This window comes from Anser brachyrhynchus (assembly GCF_964034855.1).
Source record: "Anser brachyrhynchus genome assembly, chromosome: Z".
In the NCBI taxonomy this organism is placed as follows: Eukaryota; Metazoa; Chordata; class Aves; order Anseriformes; family Anatidae; genus Anser; species Anser brachyrhynchus.
This window is the reverse complement of record NC_137697.1, coordinates 38130071-38155838: the sequence shown is the minus strand read 5'-3', so window position 1 is coordinate 38155838 and position 25768 is coordinate 38130071. Positions and strand designations below refer to the sequence as shown.

General features: G+C 40.4%; 2 protein-coding genes across 13 annotated transcripts; one reads left to right on the top strand and one right to left on the bottom strand.

Moving 5' to 3' along the window:
* Positions 1-829: 829 nt before the first annotated feature.
* Positions 830-5112, bottom strand: RMI1 (RecQ mediated genome instability 1). Of its 2 annotated transcripts, none has more exons than XM_080575178.1 (2): positions 4974-5112; positions 830-4239 (listed from the first exon to the last, which is right to left on the bottom strand). In XM_080575178.1, the coding sequence occupies exon 2, from the start codon at positions 4209-4211 to the stop codon at positions 2352-2354; it is 1860 nt and encodes a 619-aa protein (XP_080431304.1). In that variant the 5' UTR covers positions 4212-4239; positions 4974-5112; the 3' UTR covers positions 830-2351. The 2 variants fall into 2 exon arrangements, with proteins under 2 accessions (XP_080431304.1, XP_080431303.1); XM_080575177.1 differs by lacking the exon at positions 4974-5112 and adding an exon at positions 4774-4907.
* HNRNPK (heterogeneous nuclear ribonucleoprotein K) lies at positions 4945-24789 on the top strand. Of its 11 annotated transcripts, none has more exons than XM_080575181.1 (16): positions 4945-5081; positions 7148-7227; positions 7333-7412; positions 8107-8204; positions 9590-9646; positions 11172-11215; positions 12140-12212; positions 12791-12904; positions 13917-14045; positions 14532-14839; positions 15187-15241; positions 19448-19498; positions 22785-22806; positions 22884-22966; positions 23310-23479; positions 24328-24789. In XM_080575181.1, the coding sequence occupies exons 3-16, from the start codon at positions 7364-7366 to the stop codon at positions 24356-24358; spliced, it is 1284 nt and encodes a 427-aa protein (XP_080431307.1). In that variant the 5' UTR covers positions 4945-5081; positions 7148-7227; positions 7333-7363; the 3' UTR covers positions 24359-24789. The 11 variants fall into 11 exon arrangements, with proteins under 11 accessions (XP_080431307.1, XP_080431315.1, XP_080431311.1 ...); XM_080575189.1 differs by having other exon boundaries at positions 24267-24789; XM_080575185.1 differs by having other exon boundaries at positions 12140-12213; positions 12777-12904; positions 24267-24789.
* Positions 24790-25768: the final 979 nt, after the last annotated feature.

The following is a 25768-nucleotide window of genomic DNA, read 5'->3' as shown; positions in this document are numbered from 1 at the left end:
TACACAACCACTTATGTCATTCTCCACCTTACAACTAAGTATGCATTCCTTAAGTTGCTTTCTTTCCTTCCTTTTCTTTTCTGAAAAACAAAACAAAACAAAACAAAAAAACCACGTGTAATGCTTCTCATTAATTCTGAAAGCTTAAACACAGATCTGGAATCATCACATGCCAGAAAATTGTCCTGAAATATCTGCAGAGCAGTCAAGTGCTGAACAGCTAGCAGTACTTAGATTTATGTTGTTGCTTACACTTGAGAACATGCACAGAAGCCTTCCGGGAAGAACATTCTGAAAAAGACTAGTCCACTGCGGGAGGGAGAGAAGGAAAAGTCAGAAAAGTAACACAGTGCCTGTAAGGCAGGGGGAGGGAGGGAAGAGGATGGAAAGCACGTGAACTTCTTTTAGCAGAGATGATTAAATGTTAACATAAATACAGAAAAAGAGGTGCGTGTGACTTCAGGTGGTCAGCTGAGACAAAGATAATACTAAATACAATCCTGTGTAAGTGCTTTGAATGGCTTTGCTCTTGCTTTGAACAAGTAAAATAAAGTCCACAGACTATTTGTTTCGCTCAAACTTTAAGGACTCCTCTTCTTTCTCATGGCAAAATCAATACATGAAATGAAATGAAGCAGTTTCTACAACACAAAGAAATGTAAAAGGTTTCCATAAAACTGCACTAGAAGATTACAGTCAGCTGTTTTACCTTTCAAGGGGTTAACATGAGATGAAGGTTGGTCAGTTCCCTGTTAAGAAGCAAGTATTTCTGAAACAATCAAAGCCCCAGCAACATAGGTTCCACACAGCCAAGTTTTTGCTGTTATGGTTCTAAGTGACGCACAATTCCCAGCAGACTCAGGAAATAAAACCAAGCAACTCTCAGCATTGTGGTTTGCCCAGGTTCTCTTCAGAGGGGAGCGGGAAAGGGGAGGAGAGGAAGGAAAGGAACACAGGAATTCATAAATTTCTAAGTTGTTGGAAACAAAACCCAAGAAGGCTCATGCCTTACAAAGCTTTCCCTTCCTCCACCCCCCTCCGTTTTTACTTTACTTAGCAAATTATCACTACTTTTTCTTAGGTCACACAGAGTCCCAAAGGAAGCCTCTCCACTGGGGACAAAGCAGGGAGGCAATACCGACAATCTCACAGCAATTCCCAGTGGTCTAGCAGACATTGTTTAGATAAAGAAAATGCCACAAAAAAAATGGAAAAAGAATAATGACAATCCAAATGAAAACTTCCTCTCCCGACTACTGCTTTTACATTCTTTACAAACACATTCAATCAAGACTGCACAGACTTCTGCTGTCATTGGTCTCCAACTCCTGAAAGAATTTAGAATTGTACTAATTTCAAAGAAAATCTTCAAATTGAAGAGCAAGGAAAAGGATGAGAAGAAAAGGAAATAACAACAACAAAACAAACAAAAAAACATTTCTGAGACTCTATACACTGAACAAGACATTTTTCTTTGAAAATGACTTTAATATGTTTACTTTTATACATGCTAAAAGCAAGAAAAAAAAAAAAAAATTAAGGCCAACATTAAGTACACAACAGATTTGTAGCACAAATATTTTAACTACTCTGTGGAGAGACTAGCTTAGCAATAACTTTAAGAGCTAACAAATAAGGCTCAAAATTAGTATCATTAATTAACATTAACAAGCCAAAAATCTATTATAATAAAATTTCTCCATTTATTAACAGAAAAGAACGATTGTAACAAAAGATTTAAACATATTTGGTGAAGTTTTTAGCTTTGTTTTGCCCTTTTTTTGTTTTTAAAGTACACAGCTTTTAATCCCATTTGTGTTTGCTTTTTAATACATGAGTATTGGGAAGAAATACTTTTCGCTTTTCTACACTTCAAGTTCCTGCACACTCTGTATCAAGTTGGCATAGTCAGACGTACTCACATCTAAACAATAATTCTTTGTTTAAATTTACTCAACTGCTTTCCTCCTACAGCTACCTTTAAAAAAAAATCAGGTAAGTAACCTTTTTCAAAAACTGCAAGAAAAGAGCTGGTTTGTTATTCATTATTCACTTCCTGACAGTCTGCTCTTCCAGATCACCACTTACGGACGTGTAAAATTTTGCTGAATGAAAATGATGCATGAACATTTTAAATCAGGCTGGAACTATTTGAAAATTAATTTCAATACTACCATCATAAGAAACAAGCTGCTAAATTCCTCCCCTCAAGTCGTCTCCTCCTCTAATAGTGGAAATAGTTTTTCTACTATTTTCCCTGAAAAAAGACATACTACTTAGCCTTAAAATTTAACTTTCAACAGTCCCTTGGGGAAAATAGTTACATCTAATATGTGCAAACTTGCAGACTATTATTTATTTAAACGTTTTTTCAATTGTTCTAGGTGCCTTGTATCAACATCCTGTAGAATTATGACAGTGGCTTTAGACTGAAATGGATTAAACTCTATAGTCATCAAACAACAGAGATCTATCAGTTGTTTTTGACATTTCTCTAAACCATCCTTAATTTTCCCATGTAAAGCTGGATATTTTCTCAACATATTCATTTCAAGCACTGAAAATCCTATCAAACTTGTTAGAATATCATCAGCAAAATTTACTTCAAGATACGCTGAACCATCAGAAATTTTTCCCTTTATACCCCAGGACCCATTACTGCACCTGAGGTTTCCAGTGAGAGTTACAATAAAACACTTAACTTTCACAGTTGTGACAGCTTCTGGTTTCTTTGCAAGGAGAACGGAAAGGTATGTGAAAGGTGGAGAATCTAAATCAAGGTCACAAGCTTCTACTGCTCTGCAAGGAACAGTCTGCATATCATGCTTTGGCTGATCTGCTTCTGGATCAGTTTTTGAGAAAGATACAGGATCACTGTGTAACTGCCTGCTGTCAGAAGCGTGATGTGATTTACATCTGCTCTCATCTAAGTCGTTATCACTCTGCCTTTCTTCATGAGGATTTTCCGAAGAAAAAAACGCAGAGCTGCAGGCCTGATGTACACTGTTATGCCGTGAAAAGCCTTTCATACTATTGCCATCTCCAGCAGGTACTGTTCTTCCAAAAATCTTTTGCTTGCTGGTAGCTTCTACAGGCTTCTCTCTTTCACGCCCTTCATCTCTTCCAGAAGTGCCATTTAAAGATGAATCACTGGAGTTTCTACGTCTATGTGGAATCCTCTCTTTCGTTAAATCGATGCTTCTGTTTGTGACCACTCCTGGCACTTCTTCCAGCTCTCTTTGGATCTCTTCTTCCAGAAGAATGTCATCTTCCAAAGGAAAATCATTTAACTCCACAGGAGTTTGTTCACGTGACTGAGAGCCTACTGACACCTGTTGCAATGTATTCTCGTTGCGTGCAGGGAGTGAACCTGAGGCTGTATTAAAAATGTTGCTTCTACTCCAGTATCCACTTTCTGAAGACGTTTCGTTGTTTAAAATAACTCCATTATTTTCATCAAGACTGGCTAAGAGCTCTTCATCTGAAGGGCCTAGAGTCTGTTCTAACTCATCCAAAGGACTGAGAACAATTTGTTCATGACCAGGTTGTCCAACAGAATTAGGGTTCTCAGCTTCTCCAATTAGTCTAGCAAGGACTCTTTCCTGGGAATACTCCTCCAGAAGAGTATCCACTTCACCCCCTAACAGTTTCACATTTTCTGGTTTAAGCAAAAGGACTCCAAGACGATACGCAACACTACCATGTAAAGTGATTTTTGTTCCTGGAGGAAGATCACTATGGAGGACCGGCACCGGTTGGTACTCCATGCCCTGAATTTGATGTATCCCATCAGTTAGCTGCAGCATCAGCATTCGAGTAGGCTTTGCTTCCCAGGGCTTCGGGAATGCCTGAGTATTGGCTGTTACTTCTTCGTTCACAGTACTTTTCCCTCTTATCTTCTGCAACTGGGAATACGCTGGCTGGCTAACATCAACCAGTGAATCGATCTGTATGGAGTAAAAGCCAGACAGCTCTCCTTTGGGAGCATCCAAGATGCAATCAGGCAAAATCGGATATTCTAAATCTCTTAGATCTGTAAGAAGCCATTGCTCAAATACCTGCTTGTTAATCTGAGCTTGACTTAAGTTACTACCACTGTTTTCTTCCTGGATCCAATTAATGCACGCTTCCAACCATGTCAAAGGAACCTTAACGTGCCACGTGGATGAAAGCCAAGTTTCCACTCTTGCTGCAGTGTTAAATGTAGACATTTTCTTTTAAGCTAGAAGAGTGAAGTCCCTAGAAAAAAAAATAAACAGAAACACATGTTTACTCTCTGCAAGTAGCTGAATTTATGATAGGGCTCTCACTTGTACAATACAGCAATTTGCCCTTGATTCAAAGTTCAAATATTCTAAGAGTGGTAACACAGAAGAGATTTAAAATAGATACTCTTCTGTGGATACTAAATATAAGCACGTATTTCCAATACTTGAAGAAGTAAGCTTCAATTGGCATAAACAGTCTATGAGAGTATGAGGTAAGCGTCACAGAGTATCAGGAAAGCATCAAGATCTCTACAGCCAACCCCGCTCGGCGATTTCTGCTTTCTTGTTGATTTAATTACAAGCACACCACTGAGGCCCTCCTGGCGCAGACAGGAAGGCCAGACCGAATGAATATGAAAGACGACTCCTGGTCATTTAACAACCAGAAGCGAGGACAAAAACGGCTTTTTCCCTGTTTGCTTGTTTTATTCTGGGCGCTGCCGCTAACACCCAACTGACCTGAGCAGTTCCCAGCAGAAACCGCCCCCGCCCCCCCCCCACTCACCGCGGCCCCGGGCCCGACGCCGGTTGCTGACGGGAGGGGTTGGGGGGGGGGTTGCAGCCCCGAAATGCCCGCGCACGCCGCCAGCCAATGGCGGCCTCGCGAGGTTTCAGGTCTCGCGAGAGCATCGCCCCCCCCCCTTCCTCCTCCTCCTCCTCCTGCCTCCCCCCCCCCCCCCCCAACCGGCGCTGGGCAGCGGGCACCGGGCGGGGTTTTCGCAGACGCCATTTTCTCTCCCCGCGGCCGCGGCCCGCTCGCGCTTCCCTTCGCCGCCTCCCGCCGCCGCCCGCGTCGCGGCCGCCGCCCGGCAGGTGAGGGGAGCGGCGGGGCGGCGCGGGGCCGTGCGGAGCGCGGCGGGGCGGCGAGCGCAGCCCTGCTGTCGGCGCCGGGGCCTGCCTCGCCGCGGGCCCGCACGGAGGGCGGGGCGGCGCGGGGCCGTCCCTCCCCTCGGCGCTGACGGGCGGCCGCCTCAGCCAATCGGGCGGCGGCGGGGGGGCGCGGCGGGGCCAATGGGGCGGCGGCGCTGTCGGCGGTGCGCGTTGGCGGCGGCGGGGGCTGCTCCCCTTTCTCTCCCGTGCGCGGCGGGGCCGGCGGCGGCCGCAGGTAACGGGGGAGGGGGGAGGAGGCGGAGGAAGGGGGCTGAGGCGGTTGGGCCGAGGGCGCAGCGCCGCGAGGGCCTCGCCGGAGGAGAGCGGGGTCACCCCGCCGCCCCCCCCCACCCCCCCCTCCGATAACTCCGTGACGGGGCCTGCGGCTGAGGGGAGGCCGTTGAGGGACGGTTGGGTGCGGCCCGTGCCCGTGCTGCCGGCGGCGGGGCCCCCACCTCGCCCCGGTGCGGGTCTGCGCCTCCGGGCGCCTTCTTTTGTGCGGCCCTGGGCGGGGGGGGAGGCGGAGGTGGGGGTGAGTCTCCTTGTGACCGCGTGGTGCTGGCGGCTTTTCCGCTCCCGGCTCCGCCTAGCAGCGGGCAGGCGCCATTGCAGCCGCCGCCGCCGCCATTTCTGCTGGTCCCCGCCGCCGGGGAGGGGAAGGGAAGGGGAAGGAGGAGAAGGGGAGGGGAGGCCGGGGCTGCGGGGTTATGTAACGCCGCCTCCGCCCCGCCCGCCGCACCGACCGGCGGGGAGAGGGAGAGCGAGGGGAGCGGACGGGCTGGGGCTCGGTGCCGCCGTGCCTCGGCGCTCTGTCCTCTCGGTGTTTAAATATATTAAAAAATAAAAATAACATCGCGTTCGGCGGGCTAATCCCGCAAAGTCGATTTGCAGAGCACAGTGAGTGGGAGCACCTTCAATACACGTGACTGGGGGACACACGGTTAGGAGGGGATAAGCACGCAGGAGCTGAAAAGATTAAGCCCTGTGCCGGTGTGTTACGTCTCGTTCCATTCCGCACAGCCCTCAAATCGCTGGGATGGTCAGAAGTAAAACAACCAGGGTCCGAAAGGGCTATGTGAACCTTGTAAAAATCCCTCTTCACTCGTATTAGTGTTTTGGCAACGCGTGGTTGAGGCTCCGTTAGCTCACATTAAGCATGCACGGAAAGGCCAGCGCGTTCTGTGAAGGCAGTTGCTCAGCAGCGGCTGGCTGTGGTAGGCTGAATGCCTCTCAGCAGTGCCTGTTGTTAGCCTGCACAAACGGGGTAACTATAACAAATGAACAACTAGCTGAGAGTGCGTTTAAAAAGTTCAGTCTGTCTCACTTTTCTCCTTCGTGGAACCAGAGTGAGCGTCGACTGTTTCTTGAGGAAATTGAAATTACACAATAAAATACTGTTTGAGATACAGGTTTGTTCCGCAGTGCTGTTGTAGAGATGTGTTTTTGGAGAGAATAAACTGTAAAATAATCTGTTCTGTCTGGGCTTTTAATGTAACTTAGAAGTGTTCCCAGACGGACTGAACAAAAGAAAGTATGCTGAAAAGCCAATTAGTACATTGATACAGGATTGATCAAATAAAAGAAGTTCTCTGATAACTGTCAGCATTATTTTTTTTAACCTTTTTTAATTGGAAATTGTTTAGAACTGACATCAGGAACATATTTTTGCACAGCATCCTTTTAAAAAGTGAATTCTAGATATGTCATATAACATGTTGAAAATAGGGGAACCGTGTTATTCTAAGTATCCGAAAATCTTTGTTAGTAAACAAAATTACTTAAAACTAGCAAATGACTGAAAGCTGCCTTAATTCAGACTGTAATTGATTATCTGTAAATTTACACTTACAATATTTCCTCTTAGAGGAGTGTTTGGCCTTGGTACGTTTTCTCATTTATTAAGAAAAGCTCTGCAATGAAACTCAGGTCAAACATCTGTTTTTCTGTCTGTAGCGAGAATCGTAGCTGTAAGTGAGCGGAGACATAACTGACCTATGCTGTTTTCATAGGCTCGTGAAGCAATAGGCTGTTGGATTTTGATCCCGCCCAGAATACTCGAGTTTTTCCTCCGCAAGGATATATAACAGCGGTAAGTTCCAGAGGCAGGCATTTCTTTTCGCTTTTTCTCTTTAGTAAAATGGGCAATTTGCCTTTTCACAAAATAGGTATGCTAGCTCTAATATTCTTCCAACAGGTTTTGTCTGCCCACCTAGGAAAAAGAGGTAATGGAGACTGAACAACAGGAGGAGACCTTTACCAACACAGAGACAAATGGTAAATTTTTTAAAGGACTATTTCTTTCTAAAAAGAACCCTTCAAAATATTCTTTAAAAGATTTTTTAATGCTTTAATTGTATGAAATATGCTTTTCTTGGCATTAGTTTTGCATTCTGCATTAAATGTATTCATATTTGATTAGCACGTGTTGCATGCTTTTGAAGCATGAAAACATAATTTTTCTGTGGACGTGTTTTAGAGAGAGCATAAGTAGCTGTGGGTATGTAGAAATACTATTAGGCATATTTTTAAACTGTGTTTATTGCAGGAAGTTAGGGTGTTAGTGTTGAGTTGGTTCGTGACAGTTTTTCCAAACAGTTTTTGAAACACTGCTTTCCTGTTATTTCACTGTTACTTTGGTGTTGGACAAACTACCTTTGAACTTTCCAGTTGAAAGATTTTTTTCCAATTGTGTTTAAAAAAAAAAAAAAAAAGTCGATGGTGCTGCACTGTTTTAAACAGCGCGTTATGAATATGTCAATAACTAATGTAGGTATGGTATGTAGGTTCATAAAGTAAAAACCTGTCTCCCTGATGTGGATACTTAAAGTAGACATCAGAAATTAATGCTGAGCTAATTGGAAGGAATGTGCTAGGAATACAGAGCATAAACATGACATCCGTTCCATTTTATCGTGACTTAGAAAGTTAAATAAATGTTTGTGTTTCCCCCCTATGGACCTCTCTACAGGCAAACGTCCTGCAGAAGATATGGAGGAAGAACAGGCCTTCAAAAGATCTCGGAATACAGATGAGATGGTTGAATTGCGCATCCTGCTTCAGAGCAAAGTATGCTTTTTATTATCACTCTGTTGTTGCTTATTGTGTAGCTAAAGTCAGTGGTGACAAAATGTATGTTGGAATATATTTTCAGAAAGAACATTGATACTAAATATAAATAGGAAAATTTTTAATTGTGCACGAGTAGTAGTAGAATAGTATTGTGATAGAATTTTCTTCAGTGATCTTCTAAAGGTAAGTCATTGAGGATCTGCAGATTTATTTTTAAGGGCTCTGCTTTCTGAAAAAATAAAACAGCAGAAATGAACATCTGTTTTTCTTACATTTAAGTGGGAGGTTGTTATTTCAAGGGGGGTGGTTGTGTGTTAGTCTTCAGAAAGGAAGCGGTTTAGAGGAACGATCAGCTAGTGATTATTAAGTACAGTAGGTAAGAAGAGAACTCGTCTGGGATCTTAGTAATTTTTCCCTGACCAATTTCCTAAATCTATTCAAATGTACAGACAGGAAGAAATGTGGGAGTAATGCTGCAGGGATAGCAATAGTTTCATTAGCTAGTGTGAACGGTTATGGTAAAGTTGCCGAGTATGAATTTCGTCTACTGTTTACATTTATTAAACATAATTTATGTTGTTTGAAGTATCTCACTGTTTTGTGTTGGCATGGGGGAGTATTATCTTAACTCTGTGTGGCATTTCTGACCAATAGTCAAGTTGCGTGGAAACATTTGCGTGCTGTTAGCCTCAGGTATGAACCATTTAATAAAAGCCATACTTTCTGCATGTAGTCCTTGAAATAACCTGGTAAAAATGCGGTTTTGCAATTACTCTTCCTTAATACCTGCTAGTTTATTCCCGATGCTTTTTTAGAAACCTACATTGAGACAAAGGAGATGTTAACAGTCACCTTTCCAAATGTACTAATCTGAAAAGTTAGTTGTCTTACATAGGTATAAACAAAAGTAGCCCCTGAAATTGTCAAGAAACACTTGCAGTGCAAAATTGACCGAATATAACACTTCAAAAGAAAATAATAAATTAGGGAAATCACTGATGTTCATAACGTTCATGGAATTCCTTTCTTTTTTTTTGTCAATGGTCTCAACTATGAGACTGTTCTAACATGGGTGGAATTGTCTAGAAACTTGAATTTGGAATTGAAATAATACTAGTTGCAAAACTGAATATTCTTCTAGCTAAGTGCAGTGGTAAGAGCCGTTGGTCTTTTTTTTTCTTATGGACCGGCTTTATCAATTTGTTCCTATTTGATTTGAAGCTTTCAAAAGAAGAACAAGTACCTGCCTGCTCTTTCCCTTCCCTTCCCCTCCCCTCCCCAGCCGACAGGGTAGGGTAGAGTAGTACGAAAATAGATGTATCATTCTTATTCTGGATACAGTCTGTGTTGGCCAAGTGTAACTTCTGAAAATTCTTTTCCAGAACGCTGGAGCAGTGATTGGAAAAGGTGGCAAAAATATTAAGGCACTTCGTACAGACGTGAGTATATATGAGTTTGAACTAATCTAACACCAATTCTTTCAGAGCACTACATCGAAAGCTTGGTTGCGTGCAGTTTTAGAAATGGGACAATTCAACTCTAGACATCAATATTCTAGTTACAAGCCATTTGTAATACTTGTTAGAGTAGGTAAGTTAGTTCTTCAGTTTGTACTGTAATTACAGCCCAGCTTGACTCATGTGGGAGGAGAAGTTTACATTAAACCTCTTCTCTTTTGAATAGGATTCCACTAAATTACACACTTCAAATGACTTAACATCCTAATGAGAAATATTGACAAAGCTTAATACCCTTAATTGTACCATTTCCCATATGTGTGAATCAATTATAGTGCTACTGAAACCATTGCAGGTGGCTGGCTTAACCCAGTGATAGAGGAATTCTTCAACTTCCTTTAAAAAAAAAAAAAAGAACAACCTCCCCCCCTCACCCCCCCCGGCCCCACCCCCAAAATGGCCCATCTGTTCCTTAACAGCTTGCACATCAAACACAAAAACATTAATGTTAAATTTGCTTGATTAGAGTATAGGTATAGAACAGCAAAGAAACATTTCATTCTGTTACTTGGAAGTATTTTTAAACAGTCATGACTTATATGCCTATTCGCATTTTATAGTGGGTTGACTCTTGTGATTAGACACATGTTCTACGTTAATGTTACGTATTTATAAAACTTGGCAACGCTTCTTAAATTCTGTTTGTTTACACTCTTGCACTTAACATCAGCTACAATTTCAACAGTTTTTTTCAAGCAGTACTCTGTTCAACACAATATTTGGTAATATGTCATTGCAAATCAGTTCCAACTGAGGTCATAAACTACAGCAACTTCCTAGAACTGAGGTTGAAGCTGAAATGGTCAGGAATCATACATACGCTCTCTTTGGCAGCTAATGGTTTTTTCTTTTTTGTTGTTTTTTTCCTTCTTTTTTTTTTTAAAGTAAATCAATACATCCACCTAAGTCCAGATAATTTAGTTTGGTCTGGAAAACTAACTTTCCCAATTTGCCCGAGGATTCAGTAGTATCAATCTCGACAGGTTTTGTGTCTACCCTCATGAGCCAGCCTGCTTACTGAAACGTCATACGATAACAGTAAAAAGTAGTTCAGTCAGATCAAGTGACTCATTTTTAAGGTCCATACTGTTAAGCCACAATCGATGTAGCAATCCGTTATTGCGTTAGTCTTCAGAACAACTTAAGCTTGTTTCATTAATTGAGAGTAATGAGTATAGTTTGTATTAAATTAAAATTTATTGCTTTTCCCCCTTTTCCCTCTCCTTGTTTTTTTGGCCATATATCTCCGTTGCCCATGTACTGGATCGACTTGCCCCTGCGTTGCCCACCATGACGTTGGCCCATCCGCCCCTGAACGCCCATGTGAAAACCCTGGTTGGCTATGCCCAAAAATGTGCTCGTTGCCAAACGGGTACCATACTTGACAACTTCCGATTGAATACCCATGCCCAATGCCAACATCCACGAACGCCAATGACCAATGCAGTACAATGCCAGTGTTTCAGTCCCAGACAGCAGTGGCCCCGAGCGGTATGTCCCAACAGTTTATGCCTCACTGCCTGATTAGAAAGAGAGAAATGTATTTTATTACCTGCCTTTTATATAATTAAATAGTATCCCCTTATAGACGGTGTATTGTTTTTTTCAAGTTTTCTGTCTTATTTTCCCCATTAAGTCTTTTTGTCACTGAACTTTTACGTGAGTTGCCCACCCAAACAATCCACTAATTTTATTTCAATGGAAGGAGCACAGCTTCAAGTGTTGCATATTCGCTGCATTGTAAATCAGATTGTTTCAAAGTAGTCTCTCGCTCTGTCTTTGTGGCCCACCTTGCTCCCTCAACATTGCCTGTTCATAATTATTTCTGATGAAATGCTAACTCTGGTTCACTTTCCTTCACTTCTCATTTGTGTTGTCTTTTTTTTTGTCTTGCATTTGTATTTGTTTTCTTGCAGAGCCCATTAGTAATCTAATTTCTAACTGGTCTCATAACCTTACTCCAGATACAGTGTTCACCACTTGCATATCCCCACTTTTACTACGAGAAGGTGTGCCAGTTTTACCAATGTAATAGCGAGGGTATCCTAAATTAGTGGTGGCGGGGAACATGAATATTCACTTCTACTTTCAGTTCTGCGTCAATTTCTTGCCCACTTAATCTAAGCCCTTCCAAAAGTCCTTTCTTTCTCTCTTTCTTTCTCTCTTTCTCTCTCTTTCTCTGCAAGACCTACCAAGTCTTTAATGTATCAACCATACATATTGGGCATAAACAAAGAAAGATGCATGTGTTCTAAATTCAGTAAACAGGTTTACTTTAAATGGGGAGTATTAACTGTAAGTTCTTCTGTGTAGCAAATCTTGTTAGAATATTGTGTACGAGTATGAATACAAAATTTACTTTTACTTTTTCTTTTCCACCATCTCTGTATTGTCTGGCGCTGTGGCTTCTGACAGCATCTTGAGTATAAGTGCAGATATAGAGACAATTGGAGAAATCTTGAAGAAGATTATCCCTACTTTAGAAGAGGTATGTATCTTAACATGCTTCTTCCTTAGAGGTATGAGGCTTGCTTTTAAAACGATCATTCTAGATGATTTGCTGCTTACTTTAATACATGAAATTAGAAAATAAACAACACAACCCTTTTAAACAAGGGGTGTGACGGTATAATCCTCTAACTACATGATGGTGTCTTTTTTGGTAGAGGACAGAGAGGGTCTTTAATTACTAAATGAATATTTAGAACAGCCTTCCCCTCCCCGTGGCTTTTTGAGCACTTGCCTCCTAATAGGTTTAGTTTGAAGTTAGCTCTATGGTAATCTGTATCCTGCCTTGGTTTTGAAAGCATTAGAGTGTCTGGTATCTTCCTAAATGTGTATAGAAGGTGTGCAGTGTAATAAAAGTAAGGAAAACTGATTTGACGTCAGTTCATGTTCAGGCGAGGTGCTAGTCTGTCAAGGGAAATACAGGTATATAATCAATAAATTAAGTTATACCACCATGTGTGGTGGGGAAAAAAAAATCCTGAACAAAACCCGAAATTATTATTTTAATGTATCGAGGCTAACATTTTTATTCTTTTTCTTTATGCGTCTTTCATGCAGTATCAACACTACAAAGGCAGCGACTTCGACTGCGAATTAAGACTTCTTATTCACCAAAGTCTGGCAGGAGGAATTATTGGCGTCAAGGGTGCTAAAATCAAAGAACTCAGAGAGGTACTGTTTTCTGTTGTTGTTGATTCAAATTCTGTTCTATAAATAGCTTAGTGGTTTGTGTTCATAAAGAGCAAGTGTAAGTATTTTCTGTGCAGTAATTCCTTTTGAACGTACTGCATATGTGATTTCTGTGTTCTGAGATGAATCTGAGTTGAAACTTCAATGCAAACCTTCAGAAATAAAGAGGTGGTTAGTAATAGAGCTTAAACTTTCTTTTCAAGCTTTTAAGCAGTGTTAGTGGTGGAGTAGTGTTTATAAAGGATCATTTTTTGATGAAAATGGTGCTCATCACTCCTAGAAGGAGCTGCTGCCTAGACCAGATTCCTTGGAGTAGCTGGATATGAGAAACGATTTAGTTTTTTTTTTCTCCCCACAAACTTTCATGATGGTAGTTCAGTATATGTCTGCGTATCATTCTGAAACTTGAAGATCATTGTTTTCTTTAAGTGAAGGAATGAGGTTTTCTCCTAAAGAACTAATGGTCTCTGTGAATTTAAAGACCTGTGTTCTCTGTCCTTCGGTGGCATTGTGCTAGAGGCCATTTCAGGTCAGTTCAGGTATAAGCTGATAAACCTTTGTGTGGGCTGAGGAAGGCAAGATGGCTACACATAATTCCAGCAACATTGCTGTCTTGCATCAAAAAAATGTTTTTCATGTCACATGAAGGTTAATAAAACATGAGCTTCCAGTGCATATGCGATCCTTTTCCTAGTATTTAATTGAAATATGGCGAACATAAGACATAATGGAAAGAAGAGAAAAATTGAGCTTTTTCCTTCTTCAGACAAAAAGATGTGATCACAAAGCTTTTAAAATGTGTATTCCTAAAAGCAAATTTGTTGTGGGAACTTTAAAACAAGCAAGCACTTGAAGTGATTGGGAATTCAGTTGTCTTTTGGATTGATTTTATTTTTCTAATTAATACGCATCTTAACCCATTTTTATTTTTGACAAGTTTATAAAGTTGTTTAATTATATTTTTTAAATCTTGGCTACTTTTTCTTTTCAACAGAACACTCAGACTACCATTAAGCTCTTCCAGGAGTGTTGTCCTCATTCAACTGACAGAGTGGTGCTTATTGGTGGAAAACCTGATAGAGTTGTTGAATGTATCAAGATTATTTTGGATCTGATCTCTGAGGTAATGTTCATTAAATTTAATTTTATTCTTTCTTTGGTATGCGTGAATGCTAAGGATTGTGTGATTGGAACATTGCATCTTTCAGTTTCCATTTTGAGTTCAGTACCTCCCACTTTTCCAGCAACAAAGTGTTGGACTGTTACCACTTTTTGAATTTACTGCTGTTTCCTAGAATTGTGGCGCAACTTAAGGGAGAGGGAAGCAATTTTTTGTACTAGTGGTCCATTAGTCACGCCTTGCCTGTCATTAAGATTCAAAAATTGAAGAGGGAGACAAATACCACTGATAAGCAACAGCAGTTTTTCTGTTGTAGCTAAGTTCCCAGGAAAACACATTATCTCCTCTTTTCTTACCAGCATTGTGAAATCAAAAATAAGTTCTAAATGCATAAGTTCACTTCTATACATGTAATATATTTAACTAAATATGCTAATTACAGTGGTGCTAACTTGCTAACTGGGGGGTGGTGTTTTTTATTTGTTTTAGTCTCCGATCAAAGGACGGGCCCAGCCTTACGATCCCAATTTCTATGATGAAACATATGACTACGGTGGCTTCACGATGATGTTTGATGATAGACGGGGACGTCCGGTAGGCTTTCCAATGCGTGGGAGAGGAGGTTTTGATCGAATGCCTCCTGGTCGTGGTGGCCGACCTATGCCTCCGTCAAGAAGAGATTATGATGATATGAGCCCTCGCAGAGGACCTCCACCACCTCCGCCAGGTCGTGGTGGCAGAGGTGGCAGCAGAGCTCGTAACCTTCCTCTTCCTCCTCCTCCACCTCCTCGTGGCGGGTGAGTTGTTGCATAAAGGCATTGTACAAAACTCAAGTTTTGTACCGTCTACTGAATCGTATTCATGTTCCTAGTGTTTGTTTCACACTTCAATGTTGGTGGTGATTATGCAAGATTGTGCGCAGATTGCTGTGGAGTATTTGGAAAAGTATAGGAATTTATTTGCTACTCTGTAGCAAACTGCCAGGACTGTGATCAGTAGTTGTGTAATGCCCTTCGTTGTTCATGACTTGGCTAAATTAGTTAGAAATAAAGGCGTGTGAGACTCAGGAATGTGAAAATCTGAATTGGAATATATAAAACTAGTTTATAGTGTGATTTATTTGCTGCTGCTTTTTTCATTTTAGAGATCTGATGTCTTATGACCGAAGGGGCAGACCAGGAGACCGTTATGATGGAATGGTAGGAGCTTAAAATTTGGTTTGTTGCATTTCATTAATGCACTGAATGCCTGAATATACTGTTGCTGAACACAACCACTTAAATTGGGGACATGCATAGTTCTGAAATTTTGATGTGATCAAAATGACTTCTCTATAAAAATGATCACTCCTGTGTAGGAGTGTTGGAAGGATAAAGAGTATCTGAGATGTGATCCGTTTTCTTTCTTTTCCCCCCCCCGCCATCAGTGACACAAAGTTTGACTTTCCTCTACTCTGTAACTTTTCTTCGCTGGCTATTTTTTTTTTAAGAGAATGGCAGAAGTAGGAGTTGGTAGGTTTCTCAGATGAAGAAAACATGTCAGAACAGTTCTCTTAAATTGTTTGGTTCATAGAAGCATTCTTAATGCATATCTTGGAAAACATGGAATAACACAGAATGTAGAGTAGTACCAGTGAAGAGCTCTAGGTGATCTTGGAAGATGATTGCTCTTTTAATCAATTTTTGTCTATCTGATGGTTTCTGTGGTTGCAAAAGCTGTCGTAATTCCGTATGTTACGAAGCCAGGGTCACTAATAAGTTGAATGCTAAATGAAATTAGGTACATTTAATCATGTTAATGCTAACATCTGCTTGACGGGAGAACAAGTCTCATAACTTCTGGAAAAGGGTACCCTTCTGTGCCGTACTCTGAGTACAGCTTCCCCAGCAGTCATGTTCAGTTGTACTAGATTCCTGGAAAGAGAATTATAGGTGTTCGTGCTAACCTTTTTTCTAACTTTGTTGGCCACTGTTCTTAAGATGGCAGATGAGATCTTAAATTTTTGTATTATTAAATGAATGAACAAAAAAGAGGAGGCATCAAATTGGGCTATCTAAATGGGCTTTACACACTTCCTCCTGGAAATAAGACTGGAAGTACATGTTACAAGAACATTGGATATTCACTAGAAATGTGAAAAGGAAAGAGTTGCACTTCCTGCTACTCAATGTCCTAAAAAATTGGAAGAATCGAGAAATATGCCTCAAGTTCTTTATCAGTATTTATATGTTTGCGAGATCAGTTTTGGTGTTTTCACACTTGCAGCTAGTAAGGTTCATGCCAGTGCATATAAACCAAGTAAACCGCCCTTGCCTGGGTATCTGGCTGAGCACAGTCCTGACCAGCTGTATTCTCAGACAGTAATGTGTTCTAGTTTTATTCCATTCCAGGTAGAATAGAAAATCCATTTCGTCTGACTATTAGCAGGTTGACTGTTATTTTCTTGATATGAATGTTGACAAGTAAGTGGAATCATGTCTGCTCAATTCTTGTGTTCTAAAAAACAATTTTATTCACAGCAAAGCTCCTCATAGTTTTGGCTGCTTAATGCCCAGGTATGATAGTCTGCTTCAAGTGGGGACTGCTCCTCAACACAAATTGTGTTTAATTTCTAGTTTTCGTTAACCATAAGCATGGTATCCTACATGGCAGACAAGAAGTTTTCATGTGGGTTGTGAGGCTGGAGTTGGAAGTGTCGTGGTGGACACATAAGGTCTTCCTATGCCACCATTGGTTTCATACAAAAAATATTCTGTAGCAAAACACTGAAAGTGAACATCATTGTGAATTGTTAAGTAATGCATGGGAAAGGCTGCTTTCAGACACCATAAATACTATTTAGAACAGCTTCTATTTTACATAGATATTGGAGATATTGAATTTACAGAAATCCTCATATTTTGCTGGTTCTCCCAGTAAAGGAGAAAACTTGCAGTAGTGAATTAAGTCTGAATGTTGAACCATTAATTTTATGGGATTCCTGAGATAAGACAAAATTGACAGCCTTGTAGATTCTGAGGTGCAAATAACTCATTTTTATTTTAAAATATAAATGCTAATTTCCCTTGCTGATGGAAGCCTGGATTACAGTTGTAAACTGTTGGAAAAAGTTGACTGGATTTACTACCTTTGTTCTGAAGGTTTTTCCTGAACAACAGCTCTGTGTTGTTCCTGCAACAGAAACAATATGTTTCAGTCTGTAGCTACTCCAAATCAAATGCATGTAGACTGCAAAAAGTATTCTGAAAACGGGGGAAAAAATTTCTTTTTAATGTCCCCATTCACCATTGGTCTTTCAGATGCGTAACTGAACACAAACATATAGGTATGGGTGGAAAGTAAGGATGTTGTGCATTAACCCCAGTAGGCAGTGAATCACCACACAGCAGCCCCTCACTCCCCCTTCTGTGGGATGGGGAGAGAACTGAAAAGATAAAAATGTGAACTTGTGGGTTAAGATAAAGACAGTTCAAGAAGTAAAGCAGAAGCTGCACGTCAGGAAAGCAAAATAAGGAGTCTGTTGGCTACTTCCAAATGGCAGGCAGATGTTTAGCCATTTCCAGGAAAGCAGGGCTCCATCATGGCTAATGGTTTATTGGGAAGAGAAATGTTGCAATTCCCAAAGTCCCTCCCTTTCTGTCTGCCCAGCTTTTGTTACTCAGCACAGTGTCATGTGGTATGGAATATACCATCCCTTTGGTCAGTTTGGATCAGTTGTGTCCTGGCTGTGTCCCCACTCAACTTCTCACACACCCCCAGCTTACTCTTCAGTGGGGCAGTGTGAAAATCAGAAAAGAGTGTGACTCTGTAAGCGCTGTTCGTCAATAACCAAAACGCTTGAATGTTACCAGCACTATTATCATCATAAATCCAAAGCATAGTACTATACAAGCTGCTGTGAATAAAATCAACTCCATCCCAGCCAAAACTAGTACAGAGGTGGCATTTAAACAAGCGTTCAAAGCCATTTTGTTCTCTTTTTCCGTTGCCTCTCTTTAGCTCATTTGCTAAGGTACTACAGCTTTTTAAATAGTAAACATTTTAAAAATTGGAATTAATAAAAAAATTTAGTTGGAATATGTCTCTTAAATGTACTATATCTTCACAAACTTACATGGAGTGCGTCTCCTTTTTTTAACGTGCTTTTGCTCCTTCAGATACTTCCTAGTTCTTGATTTTTCTTAGCATATGTATGTATGTGTACACACATCTCTGTATAAACACTGCAGAAAAGTTTCATGCACTTAAAAATGCAAAATAATCTTCATGTTTAAGAGATGTGACATGAAGCATGGAAAATTGGTAGAGTATTTCACATCTACTTATCCAGCTAAATGCTGGAAATATTGTAAGAAAATTTCATTCTTCTATGTAACTCAATTTTGAGAGAGTGTTATGGTAGCAGGTTTTGACATGAATGAGGACTGCTGCATCTTCTCATTAGGTGTAAAAGTTAATAAATTACTATTTATACTAAAGTCTTTGCCTTACCCCAGTGGTGTTTCCAGTAGTTGTTCCATAGTACCAGCAGTCGTTAGCACAAATTAGTTTGTAGATTCTGTTGTGTCTTAAGATATCCTGCACTTAGTGTTTTAGAGACTGTTTTTAGGTTGCACAGATGAACTTTGTATTTCAGTGTGCTACTTAAGTTCTGTTTTACATAATTTTTAACCCTGCAAAGGAATCTACAAACTATTTTTGAATCATTTGCTGATTTTTCAATATTTTTTGTAGAATTTTGAAAGAACAGAAAGCCATAATCTTGTGTTTTAAAAACATAAATTTCTGATGTAGTTAGGCAGCAGTATATTGCTAGCATATTTGCTACATGAGATACATAGAAATGAATTAATAGAACATGAAAAGCAATGTCTTTACTACTTGACCTGCTGTTGGCATCAAGGTAATCACTGATAGAGTTAACCAGTTTACTCTTATTACTTAGAAGTCATATCTAATTTAGCTTTAATAAAAGCTTTTTTTTAAAAAAAAAAAAAAGCACATAGAAGAAACGCAACTTTGGTATCAGAGTAACGCTTTTTGATACATAGCTTTAGCACTCTAAGATGTTCTTAAGAAAAAATCTAAAAACAAGCAAAAAAAAAAAGCCTGTTCAAACTTTGCTGTTAGCTGTCTGGTCACAAGAGGAAAGTGTTACACCACAGAAAGAGGGAAGAAGTTACTGTGACCAGTTACAGTTCCCTTTAATTGAAAATAAAAGGGAACAAGTCTTGTAATTGTCTTAAGCTTTTGAATCCTTGGTGTAGTATAGGTGTAGTTCAGGAAGATGTTTCCCCGTACCTGTTTGTAGGGTGTTTGCTTGCCAAATTACCTACAAGTCTCCATGATATGGATGGAATTTAGATTTGTTTCCTCTTTTCTTCCTATTTTGTTTTGTCTGGAAGATGATGCAGTGTCATGTGGATGCCTGTGATGACATGCAGCCACCAGAGCTGGTGAGTGTCTTCAATTTCTTTTTATTTTTTTTTTCAAAATTGTTGTATTGAACTGGTTAGTTGGTAAAGGAATTTCTTGAGCTTGAATACAGTCAGTAGCAGCTTGCGTCTGCTGAAAATCCCAACACTGCTCTTCTTACTCAGAATTTATTGGCAGTTTGTCCTAACGGTGAGTCCTGTACAGGCATGTAATATTAAGAGATGCGGAAGTATGTGGCAGCACAGCCAAAAGAGAGGAACTTTTCTGTTGCATCGCTTCTTTTGTACGTCATTTTGGCATTCTAAACAGTAATGCTTTCTCCATAACTGATGCACTGTGACAGCACACATTTAGGTTATATATTTTGGTTCAACTTCATTATGTTGTGTTTTTTCATATATCAAACAGGGAATATTTAAAGTAGCCTTTTACTTAAACTTGTGAATAAACTGCCAGGCTTTATTATCTTTGTATGTGAGAATATTCCATTTGATTGGAAGGGACAGGTTTGAAGAACGAAAGTTCCAGCAGGGTTCAAGTGTTCTTGCTGTCAAGTTGTCAAAAGTACTGCTGCATGCTAAACATCAGTTCTTAGCTCACATAAACACTGCAGCTGTAATTACTTATCTGCTGTCAAATTCATGTGCTGTCCTGTAGTTTCAGGAGGAGAAGCAGAAATGGTAAAGGAAAGGAGTATAGTTCAGCTGAAAAAAGTGATTCTGTCATAAATATCAGCAGTATGCTGTTCTGGTTAGCTTCTCAAGTCTTAAGTAGTGTCCCTTATTCTCTTGTATTTTGCACTTTACTACAAACTCTGTTTTGCTCAGTTATAATCTGTAATTCTAAGCGATATGATTATACAAAATGGGTTAGTTGAGAGACAGGCAAGGAAAGGCTGAGAGAGCTGGGGCTGTTAAGCCTGGAGAAGAGAAGGCTCGGGAGATCTCGTCAATGTATGATGTCAGTGTACCTGAAGAGAGGTTTGACAGAGGATGGAGCCAGGCTCTTTCCAGTGGTGCCCAGCACCAGGACAAGAGGCAGTGGGCAAAAACTGGAACACAGGAGGTGCCCTCCTGATCATGAGGAAGCACTTTCATGCAGTGCAAGTGATGGAGCACTGGCACAAGTTACCCTAGAGAGGTTGTGGAGTCTCCCTCCTTGGAGATACTCAGAAGCCATCTGGGCATGGTCCTGAGCAACCTGCTGTGGGTGCCCCTGCTTGAGCAGGGGGTTGGACCAGGTGGCCTTCAAGGGTCCCTTCCAACCTCAACCATTCTGTGATAAGCTTAACATTTTGGTCCAAATAACTTCCATTTTGATGATCCAAAAAGGTAGCAGGTAAAAATAGTTTTTTTTTTTGGAAACATTATTGCATTACAACTTCTGTAAACTGGTAGTTGGAATGGGTTGACCCTAGCTGACTGCCAGACTCGCCAAGCCGTGCTCTCACTCTCCCTCCTTAAAAAGACAGGGGGAGAAAATAAGGTGAAAAAGCTCACAAGAAGAGATAAAGACAGGGAGATGGCTTACCAGTTACTGTCATCCGATTTGGGGAAGATTAATTTATTGCCACTTCAAAACTGCGTAGCATGGTGAGAAACAGACAAATACTAAAAACACTTTCCTCCCCCCAGGTCCTCTTCTTTCCAGTCTCAGCTTCAGTCCCTCAATCCTGGGTCTTCTACCTCCTTCCCAACCCAAGCAGTGCAGGAAGGATGGGCCATGCTGCTCATAACAGCTCCTCTCTGCCACCCCTTCCTCCTCACACTTCTCCCTGATCCATAGTGGGGGCCCCTCCCTCAGGATACTGTCCTTCCCCAGCTACACCAGTGCAGGTCGTTCCTACAGGCTGTGGCTCTTCACAAACTGCTCCAGAGTGTGCCCTCTGCATGGGGTACAGTCCTTCAGGAACAGACTGCTCCACTGTGGGTCCCTCATTTGACACAGTTCATGTCAGAAAAAACTGTCGGAGCTGTTCTGTATGGTCCACAGTTCCTGCCAGGATCCTGCTCCTGTGTGGGTTCTCCATGGCCTGCAGCTTCCTTCAGGGCACATCCAGTTCTTGTGACATGGGGTCTTCCGTGGGCTGCGCTGTGAATATCTTCTCTGACATGGTCATCCATGGGCAGTGTGGGGGCAACATCGTGCTCTTCTCCACAGGCTGCTGGGGAATCTGCTCCGATGCCTGGAGCACCTCCTGCCCACGCTGCCCCCCTGCCATCCTTCTTCACTGGCCTTGGTGTCTGCAATATTGTTTCTCTCACATTTCTTTTCTGTACTCCTGTCTGTCACAGCTGATGGACAACATCTTTTACCCTTTTTTAAATATGGTGTCGCAGAAGTGCCACAAGCTCTGCTTCTGGGTTGGTTCAGCTCTGGCCGGCAGTGGGTCTGTTTTGGAGCCAGCTGGAACTGGCTGTATCGGGCACAGGGACAACCAAGGTTTCTTCTCACAGAGGCCACCCACACAGTCCCTCTGCAGTTGAATTCTAAAGAACTATGCTTATCTATTCTGTGCTTTTATAGGAAAACAACTAAATGAGTTTTTGTTTGTTTAGAAGGTACTAGGTGGAATTAAATACTTGATGTCAAGTACCAGTCTGCAAATGCTAAAAATAAGCCGAGTGCTCGTTGAAGTGATTTGGATTTGGTACTTGGCTGTTTTAGCAGAACAGAAATAACTTGTGTCATGATTGTCTGTTTTAAGACAGAAAGGACTGTAGTTTAGTTTGAATTGAGAGACAAGTTACAGAGCTACATTTATAGCTGAGTTGTGTTTTCCTGAAGATGTAGGATGAGTGATGTAGGAGGACTGACAGTCACTGGTAAACTTCTGGTCCTCAAACTGAGGCTTTCGTCTCTCCTGAGCTACATTGGTAGTGTGAATAAAGCTGTACTCAAATCTCCTGATTGGAAAGTTAGTTCAGTCATGGGTAGGTAAGCATCAAGAGCTGTCTACCAACAGCTGAATTTGTAAGATTGCTTGGTAAACTGGTATAGCTAGATTGTTAACGTCATTTTCTGTTGAACTAGAGGTTTTGACAGGCAGGTAGACTTGGCAGTGCTAGGTTAATGGCTGGACTTGATGATTATAGAGGTCTTTTCCAACCTAAATGATTCTGTGAGACTTCTACCCCTTTTTGTTTCTGGTCTGCCCTCTTTTCCCCGGTATGCCTTTGGCAGTCAGGTGGTGGGTTAGGATTTCTGTGTAAAATAGACTCAGCAGTTAGTAGTGTGTTACTGAAAATGAAAAGATGTTAATGAAGCATGGCTATTCACTAAAGTGTTTTTTTCTTTCTGTTACAGTTTGAGGGTGGCTCTGGATATGGTAAGTTTTTATACAGAACCTTAATAAGTAATTCGTTAAGAAGTTACTGAAGAGCTTGATGCATACGTTTAAATCAGACTATTCTTATGCAGGGGGCCGTGGTTCATACGGAGATCTTGGTGGACCCATCATCACAACACAAGTAACGATTCCCAAAGATGTAAGTAAAGTTAACTTACTTTCAATCTGTTTCTTTAAAAAAAAAAAAAAGTCGCAGAGATGCACAGAACAATTTTATTAATAATCAATGTTGAGTAATAAAAATGGTATATGTAACTTTTTTCCTTTTTTTTTTTTTTCTTCATATGAGCAACCACTTGTTCTAATTTTATCTCACCTGCATTTCTATACTTAATATTGCAGGAAATGTTTTGAGGCTTTAAAAGAGTAAACTGCCATTGCAGCTCTTGAAGTCATGGAAGCTACTGAAATAGTGCTGGGACTTTTGTTTCTGTTTTCATAGCGAAATATCAGGAAGTGACTGCTTTTGTTTTCTCTTCTAGTTGGCAGGATCTATTATTGGAAAGGGAGGCCAGAGAATCAAACAAATACGTCATGAGTCAGGAGCTTCGATCAAAATTGATGAACCATTAGAAGGCTCAGAAGATCGGATTATAACTATTACAGGAACACAGGACCAGATACAAAATGCACAGTATTTACTGCAGAACAGGCAAGTTGAAAGCTTGATGTTGGCCTTTTTGTCGATTTTACATTGACTTTCTTCCTGGTACATTCTGAAGTTCTCTGTGATATGGTTTTTAGAAGGCAGGTTTTAAGTAACTATTTGAACCTAACCTCTCCAGTAGTAGTTCTGCCATGATTCTCTTCTGTTCTCCATTCTAACTAAAACGAAGACACCCTCAAAACTAATCTTGCTGGAAGACACCTTAACCAAGCAGTCCTCTCATTTCTCTGGTGAAAACTGCTGCAAAAAAACCTACTTGTAATAAATTACATAGAGCCTGTAGAAAATGTAGAAGATTTCAGTGGATGTTGGTCTAGTTCTGTGTGGAAGACTAGTGATTTTGTTGTTTTTAGATAACTAAATTGACAACAAATCACAGTCTGCCATATGGCACAGATCATGCCTCTACAGGACAAGTTGAAATCGATTTGGTGCTGTTATGCAGCATTTCACACCTTGCTGGCATTACTTTGTCTTTTCTGCCAAATACTAACAGCTTCAGATATAACTTGCATAGTTTTTCTTTATTAACATGTTAGGTATCATAGCAGATTTTACTGTTTAACTTGAATGTTGGCTTTAGATTACTAATATGTAAATGTGCCTAAAATATTCATATACGTATAACTTTTAGCCATTAATCTTCTATGATTATTTTAAAATTTATTACAAACTTGTAATTTAATCTTTTCTAAGAATGTCATTATGAATGTTGATGCAAGATGTATGGTCAATCATTCTAATACATGCTTTTTTCTTTTTTCTTTTATAGTGTGAAGCAGTATGCAGATGTTGAAGGATTCTAATGCAAGATTATTTTTTCTTTTTTATAGTGTGAAGCAGTATTCTGGAAAGTTTTTCTAAGACTAGTGAAGAACTGAAGGAGTCCTGCAACCTTTTTTTTTTTATCTGCTTCTGTTTAAAAAGCCAACATTCCTCTGCTTCATAGGTGTTCTGCATTTGAGGTGTAGTGGAATCTTTGCTGTCCACCAGATGTAATGTTTTAGTTCTTTACAAATATTTGGGGGGAGGGAAAGGGTGCGCGAGACTAACGTGAAATTTTGAAACAGCAGCAGAGAGAGTGAATTTTATTTTTGTTCATTGTTGGTGGTAAATTGTAATGTTTCTCTGTAACTATTGTGAACACCCTGCTTTTATGTACACTGTACTTTTTTGAAGGGGGCAGAATGCTGGTAGTCCACGTGTCCCTGGCATCCTTTGAGAGCAGTGTGCAGAATGTAATGCTCTTTTGTAAGAAACGTTTTATGATTTTTAAATAAATTTAGTGAACCTACTCTTGGTGGTCATCTTTCTTTAGATATAAATAAGGTGATATCTAAAATCGATACACTCTTCTTTTCTCCCCACCAGAAAATGCATACATGACAGTTGCTGTTAAGCTTGCTCTTACGCTTCTTTGATATAGATGGAGTTCTGTGTTCTTGACAAATTAAAGAAACCACGTGAAAACAATGGCTCAGCTTTGCTGTTTGGGAAAAAAATGCAAAAATACTCATGCAAACTGTGTGTAAAATTTGACTTTTTTGCAAGTGTTTGGCCCTCTTTGCAGTACATATATATATTGGTGACAGTATATAAATAAAATATTTAAAAACTTTGTGATGTCACTGATTAAACAGTGGTAAAGTACACCTGGTTTTATGAAGCTTGCTTAATGCAAATAACACTTAGAAATGGCAGTTGGTGTACCATTACGGAATGAATTCTAGTTGTTTTCAGAGCTTTCATTTGTATAAGGTAAATTGGCAAATGGACAGTATATAACTCTGTAACTTGTTTTTCATTGTATTCAAAACTTAACCTTGTTTGATTTCCCTGTTGTATGTTGAATTCCGTAGGAAATATGTCAGAAATTAAAAAAGGTAAAGCCTCTGGATATCTCATGTAATACCTTCGCATTTGTATTTATAGTTTACAAGTTCTAATTTCACTTCCTTGATAATAATAATAAAACAGTTTACAAACTGCAAAGGAATGTTGCATATGTGGATGTGATGGGTGTGAGAATAAGAGTGGATTCTTTTTCTCCTTCCGGCCTGTTTTACTCTTTTTTTATTTTTTTTTTAACGGGGTGGGTAATTCCTGACATAACAGGATGCTAGCTAGTAAAACACGGGGGAAAGGGCAGGGAGGGAGAGTTCGTATGTACGGCAGAGCTCGTGGGTAGACGTATCCTCAGCTCTGTAAAAAAAAAAAAAAAAAAAAAAAAAAAAAAAGCAAAAAGCACACCAGAAGCTCGTTTTTCGGCTATGG